This window comes from Hemiscyllium ocellatum, chromosome 8, assembly GCF_020745735.1.
Source record: "Hemiscyllium ocellatum isolate sHemOce1 chromosome 8, sHemOce1.pat.X.cur, whole genome shotgun sequence".
Lineage (NCBI taxonomy): Eukaryota > Metazoa > Chordata > Chondrichthyes > Orectolobiformes > Hemiscylliidae > Hemiscyllium > Hemiscyllium ocellatum.
Genome location: NC_083408.1, coordinates 76850419 through 76866600, shown reverse-complemented (window position 1 = coordinate 76866600; position 16182 = coordinate 76850419). Strand labels below are relative to the sequence as shown.

The 16182-nt window shown below is 42.7% G+C and overlaps 1 protein-coding gene across 4 annotated transcripts in view; it reads right to left on the bottom strand.

Moving 5' to 3' along the window:
- Window positions 1–13170: 13170 nt before the first annotated feature.
- The window catches only part of LOC132817938 (exocyst complex component 3-like protein 2), a 72556-nt gene continuing 69544 nt past the window's right edge, over window positions 13171–16182 (bottom strand). For 3 of the 4 annotated variants that reach the window (XM_060828483.1, XM_060828482.1, XM_060828485.1), the window contains 2 exons: window positions 15607–15728; window positions 13171–13963 (listed from right to left, as the gene is read on the bottom strand). In XM_060828483.1, coding sequence (XP_060684466.1) covers window positions 13765–13963; window positions 15607–15728 — 321 coding nt within the window. In that variant the 3' untranslated portion in view covers window positions 13171–13764. The remainder of the gene's footprint in view (window positions 13964–15606; window positions 15729–16182) is intronic. The other variant, XM_060828484.1, reaches the window with a different exon arrangement.

The following is a 16182-nucleotide window of genomic DNA, read 5'->3' as shown; positions in this document are numbered from 1 at the left end:
TCAGAGAACACCTCTGGGCCGCCCGAACCAACCAACCCAATCACCCCGTGGCTCAACACTTTAACTCCCCCTCCCACTCCACCGAGGACATGCAAGTCCTTGGACTCCTCCACCGGCAGAACACAACTACACGACGGCTGGAGGAGGAGCGCCTCATCTTCCGCCTGGGAACCCTCCAACCACAAGGTATGAATTCAGATTTCTCCAGCTTCCTCATTTCCCCTCCCCCCACCTTGTCTCAGTCGGTTCCCTCAACTCAGCACCGCCCTCCTAACCTGCAATCCTCTTCCTGACCTCTCCGCCCCCACCCCACTCCGGCCTATCACCCTCACCTTGACCTCCTTCCACCTATCCCACCTCCATCGCCCCTCCCCCTAGTCCCTCCTCCCTACCTTTTATCTCAGCCTGCTTGGCTCTCTCTCTCTTATTCCTGATGAAGGGCTTATGCTCGAAACGTCGAATTCTCTATTCCTGAGATGCTGCCTAACCTGCTGTGCTTTGACCAGCAACACATTTGCAGCTGTCTGCTGCCTTGGTCTCCTCTGGTGGTCCACCTTGGCATTCTTCGCAACCTTCCCATCCATCAGTGCTTCCAGGTTCCTAAATGGAAAGTGAGCTGGTAGATTCCTTTTTCTGAGGCATCTTGGTATCCTACAAGGTCAGTAAGTGAGAGTTTTCCTGGTCTGCAGCACCCACAGTGGCATACAGTTGGGTTTTAAATATGCCACTTGTGCCTTCCTCACCGCAAGTTCCCAGCAGCAGTGGGAATTTCACCTCTCCTGCTGCGCAATTGTATGAAGATTGGCCAAAAAAGCCAACTGCATAATTCATGGGGGAGGATCTGAAGATAGTGTGAGAAACTTTTCTGTGAGCCATAAGAAAAAACCCACCATGAAATTTCCTGAAAAAAAACAGCCTATAAAGGGGAAAACCCAGTCCTATATTTTTGTGGGGTAAATTACAGCAATAATCATATAATCAGCACAATCAAATTATATCAGTTGAAGACATGTCCTGTATTAACAGAAACTGTCATCAATCCTTATCGTAATCCAATTGTTTTACACGTATCTGAAATGAAGCAAATTCAGATTTGGACAAAGCAATTAGCATACCTCATAGAGCACCTCAATGATAAATATTTATGCACAATGCATTTTGCTCATCTATTACTTTGTTTGATTCTACTTTCTCTGATTTCATCAGACTTCTCAGTTTGCATCTATCGAAATAGTTTAAAATTAACCATCTTAAAATTAAAATTTAAAACATCCCTGGACCTGCCCTATTAACACTTCTATTCGTTTCTCAAATGATTCCAGTGTTTTCATCTTCACCACCTATTTGCAAGTTCAGGCTGAGAGTTGCTTGCTTTCCAGGTGGAGAACCTGCTGATATCAATTTTAAAGTTACAATTAATTTGTTTGGACCTGTGGTCTCTTGTTCTGCATCCACTGCTGAATTTAAAATCAAATTCCAGATGAATTTTTCCAGTACCATTTGCTGTTTTATATTTACCTGTAGCTTACATCGGTGTCCCACAGGGCTCAGTGTTGGGGCCACAGCTGTTCGCATTATATATTAATGATTTGGATGAAGGGACTGGGGGCATTTTAGCCAAGTTTGCAGATGATACGGAGTTAGGTGGACAGGCAGGCAGTACTGAGGAAGTGGGGAGGCTACAGAAGGATTTAGACAGTTTGGGAGAGTGGTCCAGGAAATGGCTGATGGAATTCAACGTGAGCAAATGCGAGGTCTTGCACTTTGGAAAAATAGAATAAAAGCATAGACTACTTTCTAAACAGTGAGAAAATTTGTAAAGCCAAAGTACAAAGGGATCTGGGAGTGTGGGAGTGCTAGTCGAGGATTCTCTAAAGGTAAACATGCAGGTTGATTCCGTGATTAAGGAAGCGAATGCAATGTTGTCACTTATCTGAAGAGGGTTGGAATATAAAAGCAGCGATGTGCTACTGAGACTTTATAAAGCTCTGGTTAGGCCCCACTTGGAGTACTGTGTCCAGCTTTGGTCCCCACACCTCAGGAAGGACATACTGGCACTGGAAAGTGTCCAGCGGAGATTCACACGGATGATCCCTGGAATGGTAGGTCTAACATATCAGGAACGGCTGAGGATCCTGGGATTGTATTCATTGGAGTTTAGAAGATTAAGGGGTGACTTAATAGAGACGTACAAGATAATACATGACTTGGAAAGGGTGGACGCTAGGAAATTGTTTCCATTAGGCGAGGAGACTAGGACCCGTGGACACAGCCTTAGAATTAGAGGGGGTAAATTCAGAACAGAAATGCAGAGACATTTCTTCAGCCAGAGAGTGGTGGGCCTGTGGAATTCATTGCCACAAGATGCAGTGGAGGCCGGGATGCTAAATGTCTTCAAGGCAGAGATTGATAGATTCTTGTCTCGAGGAATTAAGGGCTACGGGGAGAATGCTGGTAAGTGGAGTTGAAATGCCCATCAGCCATGATTGAATGGCGGAATGGACTCGATGGGCCGAATGGCCTTACTTCCACTCCTATGTCTTATGGTCTTATGGTCTTATGGGCTGCTTCCCTTCCGGTCTGAAAGGCTCATATCTTTCCAATCTTTCTTTGAGACTCTTGGCAGCTTGTAATCCTTGTAATCTGTCCAGCACTTGGACGCCGACAATTTTCTCTCAGATGTAGGCACAATATTAAAGGTTTAGTTCCAACTAGAGCATTTAGGAGCCTATAACTTCCCATAACTTGTGGCTTATTTTCTTTGTTAAAGTACTTTTTAATGAGGTTACTGACTATTGACATTATACAGCCTGCGAACCCCTCTATATGGTCAGCAAAAACAATGTCCTCACCACAAACCGGATGTACACCGCCAACCATATTAACAACAAAGAATAACACAGCACCGGAACAGGCCCTTCGGCCCACCAAGCCATTGCCAATTCCTAGTCCTTACTTAGGCCCACAACTTACTGTCTTACATGATTTCTATCCTTCTGTTCAGTTCCGTTCGTATGTCTAAGATACGCCTTCAACGTTACTAATGTGCCCATTTCCACCACCTCCACTAGCAGTTTGTTCCAGACAAACACCACCTTCTGTGTGAAAAAGTTTCCCTGCATTTCTCCCCGAAGATTGTCCCCTCTCACCTTAGACCTGTGCCTCTTGTAGTTGACCTTTCCACCTGGGAAAAAGTCATACATCCTATCTATGACTCTCATAACTTTGTAGACCTCTATCTACTCAATCTTCAGCCTCTGTCTTTCCAGTGAAAATAATCTGAGTTTATCCAATCACTCCTCAAAGCTAAAACACTCTAAATCAGCTAACACCCTGGTACACAAAATGGTACACAATATTCCAAACGTGGCCTGACTAAAGTTTTATTTAGCTGTAACATATCTTGCTAACTTTTATATTCAATTCCTGGCCAATGAAGGCAAGCATGCTGTGTGCCGCCTTGACTACCTTATCCATCTGTGTTGCCATTTTCAGGGATTTGTGGACCTGTATGCCCAGATCCCTCTGCATGTCAATTCACCAAAGGGTTCTGTCATTTATAGTATAATTTGCACCTGAAATTAATCTTCCAAAACGCATCACTTGTATTTGTCCGGATTAAACTCCATCTGCCATTTCTCTGCCTAAAATCTGCAAACTATCTGTATCTTGCTGTATCCTTTGACAATTCTTCTCACCATCTCAACTCCACCAATGTTTGGTGTTATCCATAAACTTTCACCTACATTTTCCACCAGATCATTTGTATATATTACAAACAACAAAGGTCCAGCACTGATCCATGTGGAATACCACATCTCCATTCCAAAAAGCATCTTTCCACCACTACTATTTGTCTTTTATGACTAACACAATTCTGTATCCATCTAGCCAGCATACCCTGAATCCCATGAGAGTCTACCTTCTATACCAGCCTGCAATTAAGTACCTTATCAAATGCCTTACTAAGGTACAAGAAGGTAACATCCACTGCTCTTCCCTCATCAATCATTCTTGTCACCTCCTCAAAAAACTCAATCAAGTTGGTGAGACATGACCTTCCCTGCACAAACCCATGCTGGCTATCACTAACGAGTCCATCCATGTCCAAATGCAAATAAATCCTAATTTTCAGTATCTTCTCCAAAAGCTTCCCTACAACTGACATCAGGCCCACTGGTCTGTAATTACCTGGATTATCTCTGTTTCCCTTCTTAAGCAAAGGAACAACATTAGTCATTCTCCAGTCCTCTGGAACCCTGCCTAAGGGCAAAGAGGATGCAAAGATATTTGTTAAGGCCCAGCTATTTCCTCCCTTGCCTCCCACAGTATCCTTTGATAGATCCTGTCTGACCCTGGGGTTTTGACTACTTTAATGCATTTCAAGATACCCAACATTTTCTTCTTCAATATGTTGATCTGCCCAAGAGTATTCACACACCTTTCCCTAACCTCAACATCTCTCATGACCCTCACTTTGGTGAATATTGAATACAGCTCACCCATCTAGCTGTACATTCCCTGGACTATATGGGGCAATTCAGCATGGCTAATCCACCGAAGTGCTCTTCACACAACCTCCCTACTTTATCCTCATGTGGGCCTACATTTTCCCTAGCTTCCTTCTTGTTCCTTATATATGAATAAAATGCTTTGGGATTCTCCTTAGCCCTGCTAACTCAGACATTTCATGGCCCCTTTTAACCCTCCTAACCCTCTGTTTGAGCTCCTTCTACTTTTTCTATATTTTTCAAGGACTTCCTTTTCTGATTGCCTAGACCTCAGGTATGCTTGCTTTCTCTTTGACGAAGCTGATAACTTTCCTTGTCATCCATGGTTCCCGAAACTGGTCATCCCTGTCCTTTATTTTCACAGGAGCATGCCTGCCCTACAGCCCAAACAATCCGACATGTCAGATGTGGATTACCCTCAAACAGCCACTCCCAATCCACATTCTCTAATTCTTGCCTAATTCAGTTACAATTGGCCTTCCCCCAGTTTAACATATTTGTCAGAGGTCCACTCTTGACCATATCCATAAGTATCTGAAAACCTGTGGAATTATGATCACCATTCCTAAAATGCTTCTCCACTGAAACTTTGATCACCTGGTTGGGTTTATTTCCCAACACCAGGTCCAGTATGGCCTCCTCTGTCATTGGACTAATGGTAATCATTAGTTATACCATGACTAATCCACCCAGCCTGTACATCCCTGAAGTCTATGAGCAATTTGACATAGCCAGTCAACTAACCTGCATATCTTTGGACTGTAGGATTAACCCAGAGTACCCATGCAGGCACAAGGAGATGTGTAAACTCCACACAGGCATCTGAGGCTGCAATTGAATCCTGGTCTATGGCACTGTGAGACAGCAGTGCTAACCACTGAGTCACCATGCCACCCTGTCAAAAACAGTTGCAGAAAATAATAAAGAAAGCTAATGGAATGCTGACCTTTATGGCTAGAGAGCTGGAGTCCAAGGATACAGATGTTATGCTGCAAGTATATTGTGGTTAGACCTCACTTCAAGCACTGTGAACAGATCTGGTCACCACATCTCAGGAAGGATATATTGGCCTTGGAGGGAGTACAACGTGGCTTTACAAGAAAAATCTTGGAAGTCAGATGTTAGGTTATGAGGAGAGATTATACAAATTAGAACCTCAGAAGGTTTCTTCAGAATTTACAAGGTTTAGATGGCTCCTGATCAAAGTCTTTGACATATTAGGAACTAAATAAACATATACTACTTTAACTTGTTGGAGATTCTCCAACTAGAGGGATAACATGAGAATTGGGGCCAGACCGTTCAGGACAGATGTTACAAAGCTCTTTTGCCCACAAAGGGTGGTAGATGTTTGGTATTCTCTTCCAAAACTGCAGTGGATGCCAGATTAATTGTTGATTTTAAAACTGAGACAGATGTATTTTTGTTAAACAAAAGGTATTAAGTAATGTGGGCCAAAGGCATGTACATGGAATTAGACTACAGATCAGTCATGAACTCATTGAAGGGTGGATCAGGCTTGAGGGGCTGAATGGCGTATCCTATTTCTATACTCCTAAATGAATTCAAAGGACACAGTAGTGCTTGGCCGCAGATTTAAAAAACATGACATTCCATTCAAACTTTCTCCCAAACTTACTCACCAAATCTAGAATCAGGATCCCTACATTGTGGAAAGAGGCCATGCGGCCCATCAAGTCTCCATCGTTCGTCCAAAGAGCATCCCACCCAGACCCCTCTATCCCTGTAACCTCTCATTTCCCCTGGCTCACTCAGCTAGCTGTACATCTCCTGGACTACATGAGGCAATTCAGCATGGCTAATCCACCTAACGTGCATATCTTTGGACTGTGGGAAGGAATCAGAGCACCCAGCCAAAACACAGACACAGGGAGAATGTGCAGACTCCACACAGATGCTCAAGCCTGGAACTGATGCTGTGAGGCAGCAGTCCGAACTACTGAAGCATTGTGCTATCTCCTGTACTTGTACTAAGATTTTTTTTGATGTTGCACAACTACATCCCAGGCATTAACCCTCAGAAGTAAAACAACTACCTTGTTATTTTTGGCCATTTCCTAATAACAGCCATTGCCCTCTAAACAGCTTGCACTAAATGAACTGAACTTTTCCAAAGTTTAACATGTCATGTGACATTTCCAACACTAATCCCCAAAGAAAATGAATGTTCCAACATTGGGACAATTGATGCAAATAAGAAAACATTATTTTACTGGCTGAGTAGTTCCATTTCTCCTTTACTGTTAGTATTACCATCTACTTGTATAATCTCCAATCTGACTATTACAGTAGCTTTAGGGTCCAGTAGAAATCACTAGAATATCAAGAAGAAAGTACAGAAAATAAGTCAAAAGACAAATGGAAATCCGGTCTTTACATCTCGGGGAATAGAACATAAGAGTAAATTAGATTAGATTACTTACAGTGTGGAAACAGGCCCTTCGGCCCAACAAGTCCACACCGACCCGCCGAAGCGCAAACCACCCATACCCCTAACCTAACACTACGGGCAATTTAGCATGGCCTATTCACCTGACCCACACATCTTTGGACTGTGGGAGGAAACCGGAGCACTCGGAGGAAACCCACGCAGACACGGGGAGAACGTGCAAACTCCACACAGTCAGTCGCCTGAGTCGGGAATTGAACCCGGGTCTCAGGTGCTGTGAGACAGCAGTGCTAACCACTGTGCCACCGAGAGCTCAGAGATCACGTGTCAATGATATAAAATACAGATTGGACCATATCTGGAGTAGGTATTATTCTGAATAATACACCTTAGGGAAGGTAGAGTAACATTTGAGGTGGTGCATCCTATAATTACTAGAATTTTCTGATTCAGTATGTGGATGTACCTACGAGAGAAGGTGCAAACTTTGACTTACTCTTGGAAAATATGGCAGGGAAGGTGACTGAGGTGTCAGTAGACAAGCACTTTGGGGCCAGCAAACAGAATTGCATTAGTTTTTAAATAGTTTTGGAAAAGGATAGACTGGATCTAAAAATTGAAGCTCTAAATTGGAGGAAGGCTAATTTTGACGGTATTCGGAAAGGACTTTCAAAAGCTGATTGGGAGCAGATGTTCACAGGTAAAGAGATGGCTGGAAAATGGGAAAACGAAAGTCCAGAGAAATTATACACCTGTTAGGGAAAAGGAACATCTGGTAAGTCTAGGAAATGCTGGATGACTAGAGAAATTGAGGGTTTTGTTAAGAAAAAGGAAGCATACATCAGGTGTAGACAGGATAGATCGAATGAATCCTTAGAAGAATATAAAGGCAGTAGGAGTATACTTAAGAGGGAAATCAGGAGGACAAAATGGGGACATGAGATAGCTTTGGCAAATAGGGTTATGGAGAATCCAAAGGGATTTTATAAACACATTAAGGACAAAAGGGTAAATAGGGAGAGAATAGTGCCCCTCAAAAAGCTGCAGGAGATTGGATAGATGTTACTAAACGAGTATTTTGCATCAGTGTTTACTGTGGAGAAGGACATGGAAGATATAGTATGTAGGGAAATGGCGTCTTGAAAAATGTTCATATTACAGAGGAAGTGCTGGATGTCTTGAAATGCATAAAGGTGGATAAATCCCAATTACCTGGTCAGGTGTGCCCTGGAACTCTGTGGGAAGCTAGGGAAGTGATTGCTGGGCCCCTTACTGAGATATTTGTATCAAGGGTAGTCACAGGCGAAGTGCCGGAAGACTGAAGGTTGGCAAATGTGGCGCCACTATTTAAGAAGGGTGGTAAGGACAAGCCACGGATCTATAGACCGGTGAGCCTGACATCAGTTGTGGGCAAATTGTTGGAGAGAATCTGGAGGGACAGGATTTACATGTTTTTGGAAAGGCAAGGACTGATTAGGGATAGTCAGCATGGCTTTGTGCGTGGGAAATCATGTCTCACAAACTTGATTAAGTTTTTTGAAGAAGTAACAAAGAGCATTGCTGAGGGCAGAGCAATGGATGTGATCTATATGGACTTCAGTAAGGCACTTAACAAGGTTCCTCATGGTAGACTGGTTAGCAAGGTTAGATCTCATGGAACACAGGGAGAACTAGCCATTTGAATACAGAACTGGCTCAAAGGTAAAAGACAGAGGGTGGTGGTGGCAGGTTGCTTTTCAGACTGGAGGCCTGTGACCAGTGGTATGCCACAAAGATCCGTGCTGGGTCCTGCTTTTTGTTATTTATATAAATGATTTGGATGTGACCATAGGAGGTATAGTTAATAAATTTGCAGATGACACCACAACTGGACATGAAGTGGACAGCAAAGAATGTTACCTTAGAGTACAATGGGATCTTGATTAGATGGGCCAATGGGCTAAGGAGTGGCAGGTGGAGTTTAATTTAGATAAATATGAGGTGCTGCACTTTGGAAAAGCAAATCAGAGTAGGACTTGTACACTTAATGGTGAGGTCCTGGAGAGTATTGCTGAACAAAGAGACCTTGGAGTCCAGGTTCATAGTTCCTTGAAAGTGGAGTCACAGGTAGATAGGATAGTGATGAAGGCATTTGGAATGCTTTCCTTTATTGATCAGAGCATTAAATAAAGGAGTTGGGAGGTCATGTTGCAGCTATACAGTGTATTAGTTAGGCTACTTTTGGAATATTGCATGCAATTATGGTCTCCTTCCTATCAGAAGACTGTTGTGAAATTTGAAAGGGTACAGAAAAGATTTACAAGGATGTTGCCAAAGGTAGAAGATTGGAGCCAAAGGGAGAGGCTGAATACGCAGAGGCTATTCACCCTAAAGCATCAGGGTAACCTTATAGAGGTTTATTTATAAAATCATAAGGGCCATGGATAGGGTAAATAGACAAGGGTTTTTCCCTGGGGTGGAGGAGTCCAGAACTAGAGGGCATAGATTTAGGGTGAGAGGGGAAAAATTTAAAAGGGATCTAATTGTGAACTTGTTCATACAGAGGGTGGTGCTTGTGTGGAATGAACTGTCGGAGGAAGTGGTAGAGGCTGATATAATTACTGCATTTAAAAGGCATCTGGATAGGCACATAAAAATTGATAGTTCAGAGGGATATGGGCTAAGGGCTGGCAAATGGGACTAGATTAGGTTAGGATATCTGGTTGGCATGGACAAGTTGGACTGAAGAGTCTGTTTCCATGCTGCACATCTCTATGATTCTACTTAATTGAAAGTATTCAAGAAATTAAGAAGAATAGGTAAAATGAATTGGGAGAAAACATTTGTTCATTGAGAGACCATGACTAGGGGGCATAGCTTACAAATTAGAGTCAGACGTTTGATAGCTTTGAAAACAAAAGGTAATTAAAAATTTGAGTTTAACCCTTTATTTCCGCTTAAACCAGATGAGACTCAAGTTTCATTGTTTAAAAAAGTCTATTCATATTTGCATGGGAGATCTAAATATCCAAAAATAACTTAGAGCTCATATCTCTATTGATGGAACAAAGATTTTATACATAACAAGTTGCCAATCGAATATCCCTACACATAATAATTTCCAAAAGGATATACACTTACTCATCCTAACTCCACCAATCATATTTGAATGGTTCACATTTCAATTTATTATACATAACTATATCATCCAATCACATTAAAACTAATACACATGACAATATTATTCAATCATACTCAAACTTCAACAGGGGGCAGTGATGACTTAATGGTATCATTACTGTACTATTAACCTAGAGACCCAGGTAATGCTCTGGGGATCTGGGTTCAAATCCTACCATAGCACATGGTAGAATATGAATTCAATAAGAAAACTCTGGAATTAACAGTCTAATGTACATTGTACATGTACCATTGTACATTGTTGGGGAAAAACCCATCTGGTTTACTAATATCCTTTAGGGGCGGAAATCTGCCATCCTTACCTCACCTGGCCTACATGTGACTCCAGACCATGGCAACGTGTTTAACTCTTAACAATTAGGGATAGGTAATAAATACTAGCCAGCCAGCGGTGCCCACATCTCATGAATGAATTTTTAAAATGATATTATTACCTAATCATATCATTTCATGGCCACATCTCCAACTATTAGTAAATACTCTGTGGTTATAGAAGACCTATATTATTTATTATTCCACCGACCAGTCCCTCTCTTTGCCTATACTGTCTATTTTTCCTTTTTGGTAATGTATAGAAACATAGGATTTCAGAGGAGGAGTAGCCCTTTATTCCTTCAACTGCAAATGTGTTGCTGGTCAAAGCACAGCAGGCCAGGCAGCATCTCAGGAATAGAGAATTCGACGTTTCGAGCATAAGCCCTTCATCAGGAATAAGAGAGAGAGAGCCAAGCAGGCTAAGATAAAAGGTAGGGAGGAGGGACTAGGGGAGGGGCGATGGAGGTGGGATAGGTGGAAGGAGGTCAAGGTGAGGGTGATAGGCCGGAGTGGGGTGGGGGCGGAGAGGTCAGGAAGAGGATTGCAGGTTAGGAGGGCGGTGCTGAGTTGAGGGAACCGACTGAGACAAGGTGGGGGGAGGGGAAATGAGGAAGCTGGAGAAATCTGAATTCATACCTTGTGGTTGGAGGGTTCCCAGGCGGAAGATGAGGCGCTCCTCCTCCAGCCGTCGTGTAGTTGTGTTCTGCCGGTGGAGGAGTCCAAGGACCTGCATGTCCTCGGTGGAGTGGGAGGGGGAGTTAAAGTGTTGAGCCACGGGGTGATTGGGTTGGTTGGTTCGGGCGGCCCGGAGGTGTTCTCTGAAGCGTTCCGCAAATAAGCGGCCTGTCTCACCAATATAGAGGAGGCCACATCGGGTGCAGCGGATGCAATAGATGATGTGTGTGGAGGTACAGGTGAACTTGTGGCGGATATGGAAGGATCCCTTGGGGCCTTGGAGGGAAGTGAGTGTGGAGGTGTGGGCGCAAGTTTTACATTTCCTGCGGTTGCAGGGGAAGGTGCCGGGGGTGGAGGTTGGGTTGGTGGGGGGTGTGGATCTGACAAGGGAGTCACGAAGGGAGTGGTCCTTGCGGAACGCTGATAGGGGAGGGGAGGGAAATATATCCTTGGTGGTGGGGTCCGTTTGGAGGTGGCGGAAATGGCGGCGGATGATACGTTGTATGCGCAGGTTGGTGGGGTGGTAGGTGAGAACCAGTGGGGTTCTGTCTTGGTGGCGGTTGGAGGAGCGGGGCTCAAGGGCGGAGGAGCGGGAAGTGGAGGAGATGCGGTGGAGGGCATCGTCGATCATGTCTGGGGGGAATCTGCGGTCCTTGAAGAAGGAGGCCATCTGGGCTGTGCGGTGTTGGAATTGGTCCTCCTGGGAGCAGATGCGACGGAGACGAAGGAATTGGGAATATGGGATGGCGTTTTTACAGGGGGCAGGGTGGGAGGAGGTGTAGTCCAGGTAGCTGTGGGAGTCAGTCGGTTTATAATAGATGTCTGTGTTGAGTCGGTCGCCCGAGATAGAAATGGAAAGGTCTAGGAAGGGGAGGGAGGAGTCTGAGACAGTCCAGGTGAATTTCAGGTCAGGATGGAAGGTGTTAGTAAAGTTGATGAACTGTTCAACCTCCTCGTGGGAGCACGAGGCAGCGCCGATACAGTCATCGATGTAGCGGAGGAAAAGGTGGGGGGTGGTGCCAGTGTAGTTGCGGAAGATGGACTTTTCCACATATCCTACGAAGAGGCAGGCATAGCTGGTGCCCATGCGGGTGCCCATGGCAACTCCTTTAGTTTCGAGGAAGTGGGAGGATTGAAAAGAGAAGTTATTCAGGGTGAGGACCAGTTCAGTCAGTCGAAGGAGGGTGTCAGTGGAAGGGTACTGGTTGGTGCGGCGGGAAAGGAAGAAGCGGAGGGCTTTGAGTCCTTCGTGATGGGGGATGGAGGTGTACAGGGACTGGATGTCCATAGTGAAAATAAGGCGTTGGGGACCGGGGAAGCGAAAATCCTGGAGGAGGTGGAGGGCGTGGTTGGTGTCCCGAACGTAGGTGGGGAGTTCTTGGACTAAAGGGGACAGGACCGTGTCGAGGTATTGGGAGATGAGTTCGGTGGGGCAGGAGCAGGCTGAGACAATGGGTCGGCCGGGGCAGGCAGGTTTGTGGATTTTGGGCAGGAGGTAGAAACGGGCGGTGCGGGGTTGTGGGACTATGAGGTTGGAGGCGGTGGATGGGAGATCCCCTGAGGTGATGAGGTCCTGGATGGTCTGGGAGATGATGGTTTGGTGGTGGGAGGTGGGGTCGTGGTCAAGGGGGCGATAAGAGGAGGCGTCCGCGAGCTGGCGTTTGGCTTCAGCGGTGTTCCTTCAAGCCTATTTGGCTTTTTCAATAAAATTATGGTCGATCTGATTGCAGTCTCAACTCTTTCCTGTTTGCCTGCCCACCCACCTTAATCCTAGGCTACTTTGTCTATCAGCAATCTATACAGAAATAAGATAGAAATTTGGAACTCTCTTTAGCAAATGGCAATTGATACTAGACCAGTTGTTAACATTAAAATTGTGACTATAAAACCAGTGTTAGTAAGGGATAAATAGCAAAGGCAATATATACAATTCGGTCACAGATCAGCCATTTAGTTTAATTTAATCTAATTTAATGGCAGAACATGCTTGAATGGTTAAATAGTGTCCTGTCACTTTGTACCAAATGGAAAATATGCACATAAAAAAACAAATATTGATATTTAGCATGTAGCACATTTTTAACAGAAGACTAATAGTTTTACACGTTCTTACAGTTACCGATTCACAGGAAATATTATAATTTACCAAATATGAATCAATATCACATCAATGAATTGCAATTAAAATTTTCGTGAAGGCTTCAGCGCTCTGAGAAATATGTCACATTTACTGGATCTGATCATTGCCTGTAAAATCACAACATTGTTAAGCTTTCTCCCCTCGTCATTGTGCCTTCTGGTAAAGATGTTTTGTTGCTGTCCCTTGATTCAAGCGATTTTTAAGGTGGATACATCTTTTTGCAGCAACTATACTTTTATCAAAATACACTACATGCTCTCACGACATGAAAATGTCCAAAGGGTCACAACCTGTGATAGCTAGTTCAAGAATCAAATATTCTTACAGAAACTTGACATCAATCATGACTGATATTTGAAAAGATAGAAAGGTGATTAATTTGTGTCTAAAGTATAAACTGAAATATTTGCACTTTCTGATGTAAATGTCATCATTCAGTTAACAACGTAAGGGTCAATCCAACTGACAAGTAAATGTGCAGCTCATTCTAAACTGCTGTCAATCAATACTTATTATTCTCACTGGTTCTCTGATTATGCTATACAGCAAAACATACAACAATGATTTTTCCTCCATCGGAATTTAGAGACACTTATTCCTTGAAATAATTGATTGTCTGATGAAATATCATTGTTGAATTTCATCATGTCATTTGCTTGTCTGAGGATGCTCCGTCTTTCTTTTCTGGTCATCATTCCTCTAATATCCAGAATAGCATTGATGTGTTCCTTCCTTTAAAATATAAATTATAGTATTTTACAACTTATGCAACAGTCACTGGTCCTGATTGCCTTAATTCTGTTAGTCTGTAGTTGCCAAACCTTTGCCTGTCCTATATTATTTTTGCAGACTCATTGCCTATTCATCTTGTCTTTTCCTTGAAAATATTTTTATTTGATCCTGCACCAACAACCCTTCTGATGCTTAATATCTCCCCATTATATTTTTAATGATCTTATGGAAGTTAAAGAAGTTGCTTTTAACCATTAACTTATAATTTTAATATTTAATTACCGGTATCATTTTGGCACTGTCTTTCTGGCTTGAATCTTTACTGAGTCGGGATAACTTAGGAGTCTTTTAAACATGGAGGATAGGTCCCAACTCCTGACCACATTTCTAAAGTTTCCAATCTGTAGAAGTGCCTTAAAATGTGTGGACTGGCTCATATTATGAGGTTGCACCTGGTATTCCTGATCTGATTGGCACCAAAGTGAGGACAGGCATGTCCTAGTCTTATGCAACTTTTATAGAGTTAGTCCAGGTTTCAAAAAACTCACGATTCACAAAGGGTCAGAAGCTTAAACCATGGTCTGAGGGGACCTTTTGAAAGATATGTTTAAACATTCTCCTCAGAACTCCATCCATTCCCATGGCCCCTCATATCTTCTGACAAATTATGGCACTTCTATATCCATTCACCCATGATATATTTTATATAAGCAATTAAGCCTACAGTGACAATAGGATGACATGTTGAAAAAGGAGATTTTTAAGAAAGTTGGAAATAATGAAAAACTTAGTCATTTTTTTGTTTCTTCCCATTTTCTTAAAAATACCTTTTACAATATACTAAAAGAAGTATCAACTATCCCGACTCTTTAAATATCAATAGTGGGAATGGTAAGCACTTAAAACTGTCTAACCTTTTATAAACAAATATTGTGCAATTGACAGAACAGACCAGAGAACCAGAGCTGACAATCAAAAAAACGTTTTCATTGGTGCTCAGGTAATTCAATACACTAACGGATTTTTGGGCTCTCAGTCAAGTATGCATTGAGGATTGGAATTTATTGTTTTAACGATTCATCAAATGTTACCTTATCTTGAAAAATGCTGTACTGATAACATTTGTAATATGTCAGAACTTGGATACAGTCAGTCAATCAACTTGGGCTGGGATATACTATGTATGTCCCAAGAGACAATTATTTTGCATTTACTTCTTGCAGACCTGAACATTTCTCAGCACTGCTCCCATGTCATGGATAAATTTCAAAACTGAATGCAGTTTAGCTCAGATGGCTGGATGGTTGGTTTGCGAAGCAGAGCAATGCCAACAGTGTGGGTTCAATTCCCATCACTGGCTAAAACTACCATGAAGGAGTGTCCTTCTCAACCTCTCCCCTCACCTGAAGTATGGTGGCCCTCAGGTTAAATCACCACCAGTCATCTCTCTCTAATGAGAGAACAGCCCTCTAGTCTGGTAAGACTATGGCAACCCAACAACTTTCAATTTAATTACAAATATTTTTAAATCGTGTTTATAAGTTACCCACTCTTTTTGAATCTGTCAACATTTTCAAGTTGGCAGCTTAAGATCTCCTCAGAAAAGAATGCTAATAAACATTGAGTTTCACATGATCACCTACCTTACATCAGGGTAGTTACAAACAAGTGCAGCAACTTCTGTCTTCAATGCATTAATATCATTGATGTGAATGATTTCAGCCACATCTAGGATAGGTTGGTTTAGGCAAGTGGCACTAGACTGCTGAAAACAAACAAATATTTTTCATTACCATGATGTTGACAACTCGATGAATATGAAGTTGTTTAAGGATTTACAAAATCAAATGTTTCTAAATGAAAATATGAGATCCTAACAATAAGTTAACAATACACTTAAGCTATATTAAGCAACACATATACGTATTAACTTTGACTTTGTAGGCAAATTGTTATCCCTGAAAATCATTAAATGCTATATTTTGGATCTATTCAACACCCAATTTATGATCCTGTCAAAGCTTATTGTGCAGTAGAAAACCTCTACGATTGCTACCATGGTCGGTGCCTAAGCATTAGGAGGATACCTACATTACTTCGCTATATCACAAATCCAATGAATCCAGTGGAGCTGGCTCGTTGATGGGGGCAAGCTGAATCCCTAGCTTGTTCATATATTTACCCATTAATAAGTCCACATCTGTCCATAAGTCCACATG